A 16,804-nucleotide genomic window follows, 5' to 3' on the forward strand; every position below is an offset into this window, starting at 1 on the left:
CAGCCCCACAATTTCAAGCCATGAGCCACGACCGTATATCAGATAATGTTCTACCTACAATTTTCTCTTTTTGATCTCCTTTGGCTAAACAGCGCTCATTACTACATTTGCCATATCTCTATGGAGCCAAAGGACTCCTTATTATATTAACTGTCAAACACAATGGTCTTCAAACTATACTTTGAATCCCTCTACACTCTTCACACCCTTGCCATACATTCTGAATAATGCATTTCACTTACCCATCTTTCTCTCCCTCCCTCCCTCCCCAAGAAGCAGACCTGTATCTTACTCCTTTGTTCATACTTTTCATGAAACTTCCAGGCATGGACTCCTGTTCGGCCTTTCTACTTAAGCAGTACAAATTCCTCATGCATGTTTGTCTTAATCATATATTTAGTCTTTCTCTTCCCATCCAACACGTTCTGCAGATGTCATTTGCTAAATCTCTCCATGTACTCAACATTCCAGAGAAAAGCAGACTGGTCATGAAGTTATTTCACTCTTATTTATGCTTGAGTATAAGAATAAAACAAGAGCATTTCCTGTCATGTATAATATATGTTGTAACTAAGCAGAAAAACTTTCCGCAACTGTCTCTCATCTTCTTCTTCTGCAGCTTTTCCCATTTAAGTGAGGTCACTGTTGATGATGAGTCTCCTCCACATCCTCCTGTCTTGGGCTGTCACCACATCCAAGTTTTTCATCCTCAAGTCCTCTTCTACCAACTCCCTCCATCTCTTCTTTGGCTGCCCACGCTTCCTCCTTTCTTGCACATCCATCTCCATGACCCTTCTTCCCACATATTTGTCCTCCCTCCTCATCACATCACCAAACCATCTCAACCTTGCCTCCTGTATCTTTGCTCCTAAGTTCGTAACTTTCACTGTTCCCCCTCACATAGTCATTTCTCGGACGATCCTTTCTGGTCACACCGCACATCCACCTAAGCATTTTCATCTCTGCTACTTCCATCCTGCTGCTTATTTTTCCTCAGGGCCACAGTTTCTATAGCATATGTCATAGCTGGCCTCACTACTGTCCTATAGATTTTCCCTTTCAAATTGATCGGCACCCTCTTATCGCATAACAGTCCAGCCATCTCCCTCCAGTTCCTCCAACCCGCTTGTATCCTGCATCCCACTTCCTTCTCAGCTCCTCCATCTTCTTCCACTGTTGAACCTAAGTGTCTAAGGTCTCTCACCTTCCTGATGACATTTCTTTCCAGCTCCAGATCTGTCACCTGGCCGCTGCCCACTGTGCAACACATATACTTTGTCTTACTTCTGATCAGTCTCATACCTCTCTCTTCCAGTACTTTTCTCCATCGTTCCAGTTTAGTTCCCACTTCTTCTCTTGAATATGCACACAGCAAGATGTCATATGCTTACAACACTTCCAAGGTGCATCTTCTCTCACCTCCTCCGTCACCACCTCCCTCACAATGGACTTAATGCTGACCCTTGATGCAAGCCAACTGTTACTTGAAAAATTTCTGTCTGTCCCAGACAGGCCCGAACACTTGTCTTCACATTTCTGTACATTTTCCGCACCAACCTGACATATTTCTCCGGAACCTTCTTCTCCCTCAGACATCTCCAGACTTCTTGCCTTGGCACTCTATCGTATGCTTTCTCCAGATCAATAAATGCCAGATGTAGCTCCCGTTGTTTCTCTCGAAACTTTTCCATCATTTGCCGTAACCCAAAGATAGCATCCGTTGTTGATCTACGAAGCATGAAGCCAAATTATTCCTTTGCAATCTCCACCTCCTTCCTCAATCTTCCATCAAGAACCCTTTCTAGGATTTTCATTGTGTGGGCATTCAACTTTATTCCTCTGTAATTTTTACAGACTTGTGCATCCCCTTTACCCTTATAGATGGGGACAAGAGTACTCTCCCTCCATTCCTCGGGTATATTTTCCTGTTGGCAAACATTCATGTACAGGTCCCACAGCAGGTCAATTCCCTCTTTCCCCAGTGCCTTCCATTCCTCCACTGGAATCCTATCGCGCCCACCGATTTTCCATTCCTCATCCTCTTCATGGCCTCCGTCACTTCCACTCTACTGATGTTCTGCACCATCCCCTCAGAAGGCTGCCCATCTTCTCTGTGAGTCCTTGCATTTTCCTCATTCATAAGTCCCTCAAAGTATATTCTCCATCTGTTTCTTATGTCCACATCCCTCCATAATACTCTTCCTTCAGCATCTTTGATCTGCCTCACATGTAAGATGCCCTTTGCTGCATTATTTCTACATTTCGCTAGTTGGTAAATTTTTCTAATTGATCCTTTGTTTCTAATTGATCATACAGATCTTGATATGCCATGGCCTTCGCCTGTGCCACAACTCTCTCTTGGCTTCTTGCTTTCTCTCTCTGTACACCTCTCTTTCCTCTTCCACTCTTGACTCATCCCACTTCTGCTTTGCCTTCCTCTTAGCTGTCACTGCCACTTGTACATTATTATTCCACCACCAACCCTCCTTCTGCTCTCTAATCTTTCCACATGTCTCACCAAGCACCTCGATTGCACAGCTCAGGATTACTTTTGAATTATGTTTCCACCAATCTTGTACACTTTCCAGTCCATCCGAAATGCTCTCTCACACCCTCTCCCTAAAACGATTCCTCACACTCTCTTCTTTTAAGCGAAACCACTTAATTGTCTTCATCCCATGGCTTCCAGAGTTTCTTATCTTCGATCTTATTTTAAAGTCTGCGCACAGCAGTCAGTGTTGCTGTGCCACTTGATCTGTTGGAATTACTTTACAATTCGTCACAACCTTAACATGTTTTCTTCTAGTCAAAATGTAGTCAATTTGTGAACTGTTGTTACCACTCCTAAATGTTATCAAATGTTCTTCCCTCTTGTAGAAAAACGAGTTCACAATTGCCAGATCACAGGCTACTGCAAAGTCCTCCACCCTCTCTCTCCTTCCTGGTTCATCATTCCCACTCTGTGGCCACCATGCACCCTTTCACAGTCTCTATTCTGTCTCTCTATGTGTCCGTTCAAGTCTCCTCCGACAATCACCATCTCATTTTCTTCCAGTTCCCTCATTTCTTCATCTAACACGTTCCAGAACTCATCTTTTTCCTCTGCTGTACAGTCAACTTGGGGACATATACACATAATATGACCACCCACTCTTCTCCAAGACCCAATTTCATTTGGATGATCCTGTCATTCCTTCTACCCACTTCCAGTACTTCGCCCTTCATTCTGCCACACACGCCACAATTCCTACACCATTTCTTCCCTCGTTATTCACTCCAGAGTAGAACAATTTATATCCATCTCCCAGTTCCTTTGCCTTTCCCCCTTCCACCTTGTCTCCTACACACATAAAATGTCTAACTTCCTCTTCCTCATCATGTCTGCCACCTCTCTTCCCCTTCCAGTCATGCTTCCAACATTCAGTGTTCCCACTCGCAACATCCTCTCCACCTGCTGGGCTCGCTTCTTTAACTGCACCCGCCCTTGATGCGGTAGCCCTTGTCCACTTATCGCAGGTGTAGGGTGATATGGCTGCGCCTCACTTAAGCGGTATGCCCTAGCCCTTATATCATTTTCTCTTTGACTCATATCATAGCTAGAGCTGGCAGTGAAGTTTTACGACTGAATACCCTTCCTGACATCAACCCTCGCCATTTATCCAGGCTTGGGACTGGCACCTATTTAGGCTAGTTTGCCTCCTTTGGTGGTTGCATAAGATGAAATGACTTAGCAAGATAGGAAAGATTCACCCCTAGCTCTAATAGCATCAGGGGAAAGGAGCAAGGAGAGGAGAAAGAAGCAAAGAAAGAAGGGGAGGGACCAGTCTACAGAATAATATAACAGATGTATATTACATGAAGTAAGGCATGGTCCAGCAACTGGTACCGTGGGTTTGCCATGCCCGTACTCACGTATGCCCTAGCCCTTATATCATTTTCTCTTTGACTCATATCATAGCTAGAGCTGGCAGTGAAGTTTTACGACTGAATACCCTTCCTGACATCAACCCTCGCCATTTATCCAGGCTTGGGACTGGCACCTATTTAGGCTAGTTTGCCTCCTTTGGTGGTTGCATAAGATGAAATGACTTAGCAAGATAGGAAAGATTCACCCCTAGCTCTAATAGCATCAGGGGAAAGGAGCAAGGAGAGGAGAAAGAAGCAAAGAAAGAAGGGGAGGGACCAGTCTACAGAATAATATAACAGATGTATATTACATGAAGTAAGGCATGGTCCAGCAACTGGTACCGTGGGTTTGCCATGCCCGTACTCACTAAAGTGAGTCCTTGAGGTTCCAACTGTCTCTCATCAAGAGTATTTAATAATAAGATGATACATCTCTTTTTACTTGTATATGGAAAATATGACTTCTGCATTAATTTAATGTTGTATCTTCTTGGGTCTGGCTCCCACTGATGAGACATCAATAAGTCAAAATCAATCCAATTCACATAATATAAAAGCATTATGGGATACTGAAGTAACATTTTTTTAAAAAGGTACCTGTGGCATAGTATAATTATTAAAAGAACACGTAAGACCACAGTAATAACTTTTAATTAATAAAGGTACAGATGTTTCATACTAAAACTATTAGTACATCTTCAGAGTCACAGAAACAGTTACAGGAATGGAATAAAAGTAACGAACATTTGGTGGATCACCTATTAAAATACAATTGTTGCCGCGCGCTAGGAAATAATAGCAAGCAGCAACAATTGTATTTTAATAGGTGATCCATCGAATGTTCATTACTTGTATTCCATTCCTATAACTGTTTGTGTGACACTGAAGATGTACTATTAGTTTTAGTATGAAACATCTGTACCTTTTATAATTAAAAGAAACACACGTATTAACCACAGTGAAAATTATTTAATTGTAAATATTTCATTCTAAGTATCTTAGGACATCATCAGTACAGTAGTTTAAAACAATAATAGGAATAACATACAGTTCGGGTGCATGATTACAATAGAATCTCATTAAACATGCATAACGTGCTACAGGGGAAAAAAAAAACTTTAATTATTTAACACAATTTTGTATGACAATTTCCCATACTTTAGGAATAGTAAGAACATCGTTGCGGTTTAAGTTTGGTCTGTGTAGTAGGGCTTCAGAACTTTCTTTGTATAAATGTTCATGTTTATATAGAGATCTATGTAAAAGTTTAGACTTTTCCCAATGGATCCTTTGGTTTGGATTTTCAATTCCGTGTTGAGAGAGGCCAGATTTCTGCAGTTTAAAAAGACTTCTCTGTGGTTAATACGGGTGTTTCTTTTAATTATGATCACACCACACGTTTCGTCATTTAAAAAAGTTTTATTCCTTCACGGGGAAATGACAGTGCAGAAGACAAACTTACTAAGAAATCTGCAATTAAAACAGGGTAAGCTACAAGCTAGAATCTCTTTTTTAAAAAAGTGCAGACACGATAATCTTATTCCAACCTTTGCAAAACTGAAGGAAGCCATCAAATCTCCAGGTGCCCATAAAATCTATCAAAAAGCAAGTCATTCTTTACTACTCAATCAGTTACGAGTTTCTAAGCATGAATTAGCAACAAACAATTTAAATATTACAGAACTAGAAACAGACTTGTCAAATACGTTAAATCAAGAATTGCTACAATTAATTACAACTATCTCAAAGAATTCAGGAAAAAAAGCTTTTGATAAAAGCAATAGTGCTCTACATATTAAATACCTTAATCTATTAAATCGATCAAAAAAGATCATTAACAAATTACCAATGGAAAAATGGGTAGTCAATTTATCTAACCATCCACTAACAAAAGTGGAATTAAATGTTCTAGCAAGAGGCCATAAATTTGCGACTTCACCAAAATGTTTCCCATATTTAGACTTCATACATAATATAGAAGAAAATGTCAACCATCTCTCCAGTATTGAAGCCAACAGACTTCGATTTGAAGTAGCTAAAGTGATCTACAATGCCAAACCTTCAGAATTAAATATCCCACCATCAGAATTGAAAGCTATTATTTCCTTAAAATGTAATAAAAACAATCATTACCAGAGCTGATAAAGAAAAAAATACCACTGTGGTTCTCAATACAAACTCATATGACCAAAAAATGAATTTACTTCTTCGAGATTGTAATACTTACGCCAAATTGGATTATGATCCTACAAAACGTCAACTCAGAAAATTAAATAAGCTACTTAATGAAACTTCCTCCTTAGATGAAGAAACAATCAAAAAACTTAAGACATACCATGCAAGACCTCCTAGAATTTATGGCTTACCTACACTACACAAAACTAATGTTCCACTTAGACCCGTCATAGACTGTATCAGCAATCCAACTTACAAGTTATCAAGATTCTTATCTAACCTTCTCCGCCCTCACATAGGCCACTCAGTCTCTTCAATCAAAAATTCTACTGAGTTTCACACAAAAATGAAAGACATTCAACTATCAAAAACCGACTTGTTAATCAGCTTCGACATTGTCTCCCTCTTCACAAACATTCCCCATAAAGAAACAATAGAATTACTAACTCAAAAATTTCCATCTGATATAGTTGAATTGTTCAAGTTTGTTATTGCATCAGGTTACTTCACCTGGAAAGGTCAAATTTACAAGCAAGAAGAAGGAAAAGCAATGGGATCTCCTTTATCACCAAACTTAGCAAACTTGTTTCCAGAACACCTTGAAGAAAAAATATTCACTTTTGAACTCAAACCAAAAGAAAAATTTGATTAAGATATGTCGACGACGTATTTGCAGTCTGGGATCATTCCGAACATGAATTACAACTGTTTCTAGATAAAATTAACCTTCTTCATCATCACATCAACTTTACATTAGAAAAAGAATCTCCACAGGGTATATCCTTTTTGGATTTACACAGCCAAAGAAAAGAAGACGGTTCCATTGCCACATCTGTCTTTCACAAGCCTACATTCTCAGGTCGCTACATTCACAATTCTTCCACTCATCATCCATCTCAGAAATCTGGCATTATTAAATCCCTAGTTCCAGAGCACACAAATTCTGCTCCTCTGAAGAATCTTTAAACCAGGAATTAGAAGTAATCAAAAACACAGTGATCCTAAATGGATATAATCCGAAAACAACTCAAAAATCATCAGTCACTTCTCCACACATCAAACCAGACAGGAAAAAGTCCATAGGATTCCCATAACCTTACGTCAAAGGCATCTCCGAACGTCTTTCTAAAATTATGAAGAAATACAATTTTGCCACTACTTACAAACCTATCAATCAAATTTACAACTTGTTACCTTCTCCTAAGGATAAACTCATACCTTTGATGTTGCCTGGCGTTTATGAAATTCCATGCTCATGCAAATTGTCTTACTTTGGACAGACAGGTAGGTCTGTTCAGAAACGATTTCGGATCATCATGACCACATTCGTCTTTTTAAACCGCAGAAATCTGGCCTCTCTCAACACAAATTGAAAATCCAAACCATAGGATCCATTGGGAAAAGTCTAAACTTTTACATAGATCTTTATATAAACATGAAGGTTTATACAAAGAAAGTTCTGAAGCCCTACTACACAGACCAAACTTAAACCGCAACAACGTTCTTACTATTCCTAAAGTATGAAAAATTGTCATACAAAATTGTGTTAAATAATTAATCCCCCCCCCATAACACGTTACACGTTTAATGAGATTCTATTGTAATCACGCGTAGTTTAAACATCATCAGTACAGTAGTTTAAAACAATAATAGGAATAACATATAGTTATTCCTATTATTGTTTTAAACTACTGTACTGATGATGTCCTAAGATACTTAGGATGAAATATTTACAATTAAATAATTTTCACTGTGGTTAATACGCGTGTTTCTTTTAATTATGATCGAACCACAGGTTTCGTTATTTAAAAAAAAAAAATCTGTACCTTTATTAATTAAAAGTTATGATTGTGGTCTTACGTGTTCTTTTAATAATGAAGTAACATATGTGAAGTCAACAGCCTCTATATACAAGTAGACTAGTTGTGAAGTTATTTCATACTTATGCTTATACTTGAGTACAGAATTAAAACAGGAATACCATTTCTTGTCCTGTATAATATACATAGAAACCAAACAGAAGCAACTTTCCACCAACTTAAAAAGCAATTTACACATCCAACCACATCTCTGCACTCAAATATACGAATAAATACAAATAATAACTTACTATAATAAATTTAGTTTAATCCTTTATCCAAGTGTAAGCAAACAAAGTTTGCACCTAAAAATATCTTCAGGACTGAGGTAAGGTACTGCAACACCAGGCAACTCCGAGCAAAGGTGGACCAAGCTCTCATCACTCCTTGTCTCAGTATCTCCCATAATGCAAAGCACATCTCCTTGTGGACATGTATACTGCTATGCATTAAGGGAAGGGCCACTACCCAGACTGGTTTCAATCTTTATTGAGGTCTTGTCAGTGGGAGGCAGACCCAAACGTGGAGATACTAAGGCAGAAGCAATAGGAGAGGTCATATTTACCAATAGAAGTTGCCAACAGGTGTAACACTTTATTTATTGAATTACTCTGGATTTAGAGAAAGATATTGGAAGTTTATTTTTCACTTGGTTAGACTTAGTTTAATCCTTTATCCAAGTGTAAGCAAACAAAGTTTGCACCTGAAAATATCTTCAGGACTTAGGTAGAGTAAGATATTTTCAGGTGCAAACTTTGTTTGCTTACACTTGGATAAAGGATTAAACTAAATTTATTATAGTCTAACCAAGTGAACAATAAACTTCCAACATCTTTCTCTAAATCCAGAGTAATTCAATAAATAAGGTGGTACACCTGTTTGCAACTCCCTATAGGTAAATATGACCTCTCCTATTGCTTCTGCATTCTCCATGTTTGGGTCTGCCTCCCATGCTGGATATATATATGAGAGACTCTGCTTGGGGTAGGTTTTTGCCTATCTCTAAGTAGCGCCACCGCTGAGATAATGGCCCTGTCTGGTGGTGGGGCGAGCCTGCCGCTGGGTAGAGCCAACGCTGAGAGTTCTTACACTTGGATAAAGGATTAAACTAAATTTATTATAGTCTAATCAAGTGAAAAATAAACTTTCAACTAATAACTTACTAGTATACAAATTTTGTTGCTGACACCCTCTCCATAGTTTAATGAATTAAAATAATATTTGCTTTACATGATACTTACCTATAGTGAATATTCTGTGGAGATCTGCCTCCTGTTAAGCTTAGCCAAGCACAAAGCTGAGAAAAGTGCAAAAATGATCGAACAGCCTGCAACAGGCCCCGAGGATTGATATTAGCATCAGGTACTCTGAAAAATTCCAATAACAGAATAGCACATTTTAGATTTCATTACAATCATAAAAAGTAAAATATTATTGCATCTACATCTACATGCAATAAATATTATTGCATCCTCAGATACTGAAGTTGATTAGATACTGTGTTCTATTAGAGCTCTTAAGGGAGCATACTGAAAGATAATTATTCACTGAAATTCTTCAGAATGTATGCAACAGCAGATATCTTTTAAGATTTGAAGACCAAGTTTTTTTCCACGGGAAGAGAAAGAAAATTATTCTTGATGAAAAAATAATATTCAGGGATGCTTAAGGGTCAAAGCTTTATAATTGAGAGGAGACCTCCGCACAGCCTTTAAAAGAATGCGGAGAACTGAACAAGGAGTCTGACATAATGTCCAATCCTCACCTTCTCGTGGGGCACCCTGTTGGGTATCTACTTGGATATTGAACGAACGAGGATGGGCTGGCAATTTTGGATTTAGCCGACCAAATTGTATTCTTATTGGTTAAACCAAAATAAAAAATGATGGTACAACATGACAAACTTTCATGCTGGCTGGGGCGTCGCCCATTTAAACAAGGCCACCGTTGTTTTCGCCAGGGAACCAGGGCGAATAGCGACAAGTCAGCTACTGGAACAAATCTGAAAACACACCCCCACTCAACATCACCAGGGATAAAAATCGGTACTATCAACATAAGAAACCTGAATGGCAAAGAAATGGAGCTAGCTGAGGAATTAGATAAGTACCAGATCGACATAATAGGGGTGACTGAAATGAAAAAGAAAAAAACTGGTGAGATCTTTCTGAGCAATAAATACAAAATGTTATATTCAGGCAATGACAATCAAGAAAAAGAAGGGGTAGCCATAGCATTCAACACAAAATACGAGGCTAATCTTCTTGAATGGCAGGCAGTCTCAAGTAGGGCAAATATGAGAACAGGACAATAAGACTTATTTGTGCCTATGGTCGCACATAAGGTTCTACTAAGGTAGAAGTGGAGGAATTTTTTGATGCTTTAGAAAAAGCAACTGACACGATGTAAAACGAAAAGTTGGTCCTTGTTGGGGATCTAAATAGCAGAGTAGGAAATGATTGCGAGACATACAAAAATATTTTGGGAAAATTTGGAGAAAAGAGCAAAGCTAATAATAATGGCAAATATCTGTTGGATTTCTGCTCAGGACATGGATTGGTTATTACTAACACCATGTTCCAACATAAAAATGCACACAAATTCACATGGAGAGAAGAGGCAAGAAATAAGAAAAGTCTCATTGACTATGTTATTGTTGATAGTGATGTTTTCTCCCTGGTGCAGGACACCAGAGTGTACAGAGGATTTGAAATTGGAAGTGATCACTATTTAGTCTTGAGTAGGATAAAATTGAATTTCATATTGAAAAGAATAACATGTAAGAAAGTTTTAAAGTGAATAAAAGTTGAGCAGCTCTCAGATGTGAACTGTAGACTAAAATACACAAAGATTATTGAAGAAGAAATGAAAGAATTTGAGAATAGGAATCAAACCTTGGAGATTCAGTGGCAAGCCTTGAAGAAAGCCCTGATTGATTCAGCTAGAGAGGCATGTGGTGAAGTTGTCTGCAAGGATAGAAAAATTAAAACTCCATGGTGGACACAGGAAGTTAAACAGGCAGTGAAGGAAAAGAAGAAAGCATATCAAAAGTTCCTGTCAAATAAGTCAGCTTGTGCTCTTAGAGAATACAGAGACAAATGCAAGAATGAACTGTGTAAAACTAGCTAAACAAAACTCATGGGAGGACTTTGGCAAGAATATAGAAAATAAATATCAAGAAGGCAGCAAAATATTCTGGAGGCTGTTGAAGAAGCTTAGGAATGGAGGAAAGAGTGCTGTAAAAGGAGTTAGAGATGATAAAGGTGACATGAAAACAGAAGAAAAAGATATCCTTGAAGTATGGAATAATTACTTTGAAAAACTGCTAAATGAAACAAGCAGTGATGACAGCACTGTGGTAAAAAACAGTGACCAGGCATCCAGTCAGCAATACATATCCATACTTCAAGTAGAAAAAGCCATCAAAGGCTTAAAATGTGGAAAGCCAGCAGGAGTAGATGATATTCGGCCAGAAATGCTGAAGTATGGTGGTATAAAAGTCTTACAGTGGCTGCACTGCATAGTTCAGAAAGCCTGGACAGAGGGATGAATTCCTGATGATTGCAGTAGAGCTCTCATAGTAGCCATATATAAAAAGGGATATAAAACTAATTTGTGAGAATTATAGAGGAATTTCCCTACTGAGTGTTCCTGGCAAGATCTATGCAAGTATACTTGAGAAACGATTGAGAAGAATTGTGGAAGAAAAGCTGGGTGAAGAACAAGCTGGATTCAGGCAAAATAGAGGCTGTCAGAATCAGATCTTCACTTTATGACAAATAGTCGAGAAAGCATGGGAATATAACAAAGATCTGTATTTAAATTTTGTCGATTTGGAAAAGGCATATGACAAGGTGCCAAGAGAGAAGCTATTCAATACACTACAGTTATATGGTGTCAATGGGGCATTATATCAAGCAATACTTAGTCTTTATTTGAGTTGTAAGTCAGCAGTTAGAATTAAAGGAAGTACAGGAAGATGGTTTAATGTTAAATCTGGTGTGAGACAAGGATGTACATTATCCCCTCTGTTATTCATTATCTATATGGATCACATTATGAAGGAAAGTGGTATTAAACATGATATCAAAATTGGAGATGTTAATGTCAGCTCTTTGCTTTATGTGGATGATGTTAGACTTCTAAATAAATCCGCTACAAGTCTGCAAGATTCTCTGAATAAATTGAATAACTGTTGTAATAGATATGGTATGAAGGTCAGTAATAAAAAGACAAAGACAATGAAAATAGGCAGAATCATTGAAAATGTCAACTGTGTTGTGAATAGACAACCTGTGGAACAAGTAAAACATTTCAGCTACTTACGCATGATTTTTAGTGAAGATGGTAAATTAAATATACAAATAGACAACAGAATCAGCAGAGCTGGTATTGTGGGAAGTCAATTGAATAAATTCATATGAAATAAGAGAGAAATTAGTCGGAACACTAAATTAGCTGTATACAAGACAGTGTTCAAACCAGTTTTAACTTATGGATCTGAGAACTGGGTCAGAAGTAAAATACTTGACCAAAGACTAGAGACTGCAGATATGAGAGTCCTGAGAAAGATTATTGGCATGAACAGATGGTGTCAATGGCAATATCATATTAAAAACGAGGATATTAGGAAAGAACTTGACATTGTCAGCATCCAGGAATGCGTTAGCAGAGCTAATCTCAGGTGGTATGGTCACTTAAATAGAATGGGAGAGGAAAGATTAGCAAAACAAGTGTTCTCTGCTAAGTTAGCAGGAAAACAACCCAGAGGAAGACCAAGATATAGGTGGTTTGATACAGTACAAAGTGCCTTAGACGATAGAAGTATAATATCTGATAATGTTGGAGTCGTGACAAGTAACAGACTGATTTCGAGGAAAATTGTAGATAGGAAGTTAGTAATGATGTAATTTTTTCATGTAGTACTATCATATCCTGTACACCCTTAGGGTACATGGCAGGAATTTGATGATGATGAAATAATATTCATATTTTCATCTTCATTTTATCTGAACATGAGCATACAACAGTATGCTCATAACAAAATTATAAATAAACATGAAAGCTATTATAGTTTTAACAATCAATCATACTGCACTTAACTTAAATCAAATAGTTAAGTGTAGCATGTTATCTGTTTTCTAGCATTGTTTGGAGATGATTAGCTGAAAAGTTGAAATCGAGTACAGTAGAACCTCGTTTGTTGAACAACTCTCATCTCGAACAAATCGGTTCCCGAACAGGCATACTGATAACCACGTGATCCGCGGGCTGAGATGTATGGCGGGAGAACATCAGTTACACCGCAGCCTCCTCTCAGTGCATTTTTTTTTTGAACAGGTCATCATTACATGACCTGTTAAAATATAAAAAAAAAAAAAACTTATATGAGTGGTGATACTGATGTGTTCAACGCTAGTAGAGTGTGGTTCCAGAAATTTAAGCAAAGTGGCATACATAGTGTAGTTAGCATGAGGAGGCTTCGAGTTCAAACTAGGAAACTGCTGAGAAATATTTGTAAGAATTCAGTGACTATCAAAGGCTGAGTTTCTTCCCCAACAAGTGTTTAACTGTGATGAAGCCGGTTTATTTTGGGAAAAATTGCCAAGGAGGACCTACATCACTCAGGAGGGAAAAGCATTGTCAGGACACAAGCCAATGAAGGATAGGCTGATTCTTTTTGTTATGTGGAAACACCAGTGGGGACTTCATGGTCAAGCCACTTGTGTACCACCCCAAGAATCGGGGATGTTTAAGAAAAAATAACGTGATGAAAAGTAAATTGTCTGTTATAATGAAGGGTTAATAGTAAGGCTTGCGTAACCAGGCAATTTTTTTTATTGAGTGGATCCATGAAGTCTTTGTCCCAAGTGTGAGAAAATACCTTCAAGAAACAAAATTGCCAATAAAATGTCTTCTTGTGATGGACAATGCTCCTGCTAACCCTCCAGGCTTGGAGGACGAGTTGGTGGAGGAGTTTGATTTTATCACAATGATGTTCCTGTCCCCTAACCCTCCTCAAAGCCAGCCCATGGACCAGCAGGTCATCTCGAACTTTAAGAAACTCTACACCAAAGCACTGTTTCAAAGGTGTTTTGAAGTGACCTCTGACACAGAATTAACATTCAGAGAATTCTGGAAAAATCACTTCAACATCCTCCATTGCTTAAGTATCTTTGACAAAGCCTTGGTGCAAGTGACTTACAGGACCATAAACTCAATCTGGAGGAAATTTTGGCCAGACTGTGTAGCAGTCAGAGACATTGAGGGCTTTGAGTCATTCACATTGAATCATGTGAATGAATGACAGTGTCAGATTAAAGAAGCTAACACTGTCATTCATTCACATGATTCTCTCAAACCAGAAGTTATCCAAAATGATATCTGGAAATCATTGATTAGATCATTCAACATACAGTGGAACCTGTTGTCGAATGTAATTCGTTCCCAAAGGCTGTTCAGAAACAGATTTGTTCGAAAACTGAAACCATTTTCCCATAAGAATTAATATAAAATGGATTATTCCGTTCTCAAACCCCAGATGATAGTTTATTTAAACCTTTATAACAGTACTTCATGCATAAAATCATATCTAAAAAAATGAAAATGATAGTCTTGCACAGAAAAGAATAAACGCAATAAATAGATAAATATACTCGAAAATTTAACTCCACTTTACCTGTACAGAGGAGAGTTGATGGTGAAAAAGGGGAGTCCCCTTCCATAAAAACATCAGGTAACTGTCCTTCTGTTTTTTTTTTTCTCTCTTTCTCTTTTCAGTTCCTCTCAAGCAGAGTTGAGTGGTACCAAGAGTCTCTGTCTCACTAAAATCCTGTCCAATGAGATTTGTTTTTGCCTGCATTTTAAGATGTTTCTGAAGTGAAACATGGCATTGTCATTGAAAAGGTTTATGATGCGGTTTGCTACAGCTTTATCAGGGTGATATTTTTCCACAAAACTTTGCACCTCACCCCATTTCGCACACATTTCGTTGATCAAAGAACTAGGAACATCCTCCCTTCCTTCCTCTGTCACTGAAGACGTTTCCTCCACCACCATCTTTTGCTGCTCCTTCTGAAAGTGTTCCAGTTCTTCCGTAGTGAGCTCATTTCTGTGGTCCTCTACATCAGAATTCCAACTTCTAAGCCCATGCTTTTGCCCAGAGACACTATCATTGAGCAACATACTCAGGCTCAAAGCCCTCAATGTCTCTGACTGCTACACAGTCTGGCCAAAATTTCCTCCAGATTGAGTTTATGGTCCTGTAAGTCACTTGCACCAAGGCTTTGTCAAAGATACTTAAGCAATGGAGGATGTTGAAGTGATTTTTCCAGAATTCTCTGAATGTTAATTCTGTGTCAGAGGTCACTTCAAAACACCTTTGAAACAGTGCTTTGGTGTAGAGTTTCTTAAAGTTCGAGATGACCTGCTGGTCCATGGGCTGGCTTTGAGGAGGGTTAGGGGACAGGAACATCATTGTGATAAAATCAAACTCCTCCACCAACTCGTCCTCCAAGCCTGGAGGGTTAGCAGGAGCATTGTCCATCACAAGAAGACATTTTATTGGCAATTTTGTTTCTTGAAGGTATTTTCTCACACTTGGGACAAAGACTTCATGGATCCACTCAATAAAAAAAATTGCCTGGTTACGCAAGCCTTACTATTAACCCTTCATTATAACAGACAATTTACTTTTCATCACGTTATTTTTTCTTAAACATCCCCGATTCTTGGGGTGGTACACAAGTGGCTTGACCATGAAGTCCCCACTGGTGTTTCCACATAACAAAAAGAATCAGCCTATCCTTCATTGGCTTGTGTCCTGACAATGCTTTTCCCTCCTGAGTGATGTAGGTCCTCCTTGGCAATTTTTCCCAAAATAAACCGGCTTCATCACAGTTAAACACTTGTTGGGGAAGAAACTCAGCCTTTGATAGTCACTGAATTCTTACAAATATTTCTCAGCAGTTTCCTAGTTTGAACTCGAAGCCTCCTCATGCTAACTACACTATGTATGCCACTTTGCTTAAATTTCTGGAACCACACTCTACTAGCGTTGAACACATCAGTATCACCACTCATATAAGTTTTTTTTTTTTTTATATTTTAACAGGTCATGTAATGATGACCTGTTCAAAAAAAAAATGCACTGAGAGGAGGCTGCGGTGTAACTGATGTTCTCCCGCCATACATCTCAGCCCGCGGATCACGTGGTTATCAGTATGCCTGTTCCCGTATTTGAACCCGTAGCTAAAGGCTAGGGGTTCAAATCCCGCTGCGGGCATGGATGTTTGTGTTTGTCTGTGGAAATACTAGTGATGGTGATTGGCGATAGATGCCGTTAGTGTAGTTGAGGTCAGTTGGTGGATTGAGGGGTTGAGACAGTTGTAGAGCAGGTGCCCTCCCTCGATAAGTCTTTGAACTCCCTGGAGGTGTCAAATAATAATAATATCTGTTACTACAATACAGTCCAAAACAACATACACAATAACTACAGTAATAACTCCCAAAACCGCTATTTGATTTCATTACGTATGATGTTTTTGCTGTTTGGCCTCATTCTGAAAATGAACTTACCACTTTTCTACATTAGATAAATAGCTTCACCCACACATTCAAATCATTATGCAAAAAGAAAATGCTGGTGGGTTACCATTCTTGAACACCTATCTTACTCGCACAGCTTTCCAGTACTTTGTCAAAAATCTAGCTTTACTGTCGGATACATTCATCAAAAGTCTGCTCATCACACCTCTCAAAAAATTGGTGTTATCAAGTCTTTAATTAATAAAGTACATAATGTGTGCTCCTCCCCCTCAAACTTTCAACAAAAACTTCTCACTAACAAAACTTTAATGGGATTC

The 16,804-nt window shown here is 38.4% G+C and overlaps 1 protein-coding gene across 10 annotated transcripts in view; it reads right to left on the reverse strand.

Moving 5' to 3' along the window:
• atos (atos homolog atossa) overlaps positions 1 to 16,804 on the reverse strand; it is a 322,345-nt gene that overhangs the window by 111,322 nt on the left and 194,219 nt on the right. For all 10 annotated transcript variants that reach the window (XM_090400982.1, XM_090400981.1, XM_090400987.1 and 7 more), the window contains exon 4: positions 9,182 to 9,307. In XM_090400982.1, the coding sequence (XP_090257108.1) occupies positions 9,182 to 9,307 (126 nt within the window). The remainder of the gene's footprint in view (positions 1 to 9,181; positions 9,308 to 16,804) is intronic.

This window comes from Typopeltis vanoorti, chromosome 11, assembly GCF_054136105.1.
Source record: "Typopeltis vanoorti isolate ZY-2024b chromosome 11, IOZ_Tvanoo_1.0, whole genome shotgun sequence".
In the NCBI taxonomy this organism is placed as follows: domain Eukaryota; kingdom Metazoa; phylum Arthropoda; class Arachnida; order Uropygi; family Thelyphonidae; genus Typopeltis; species Typopeltis vanoorti.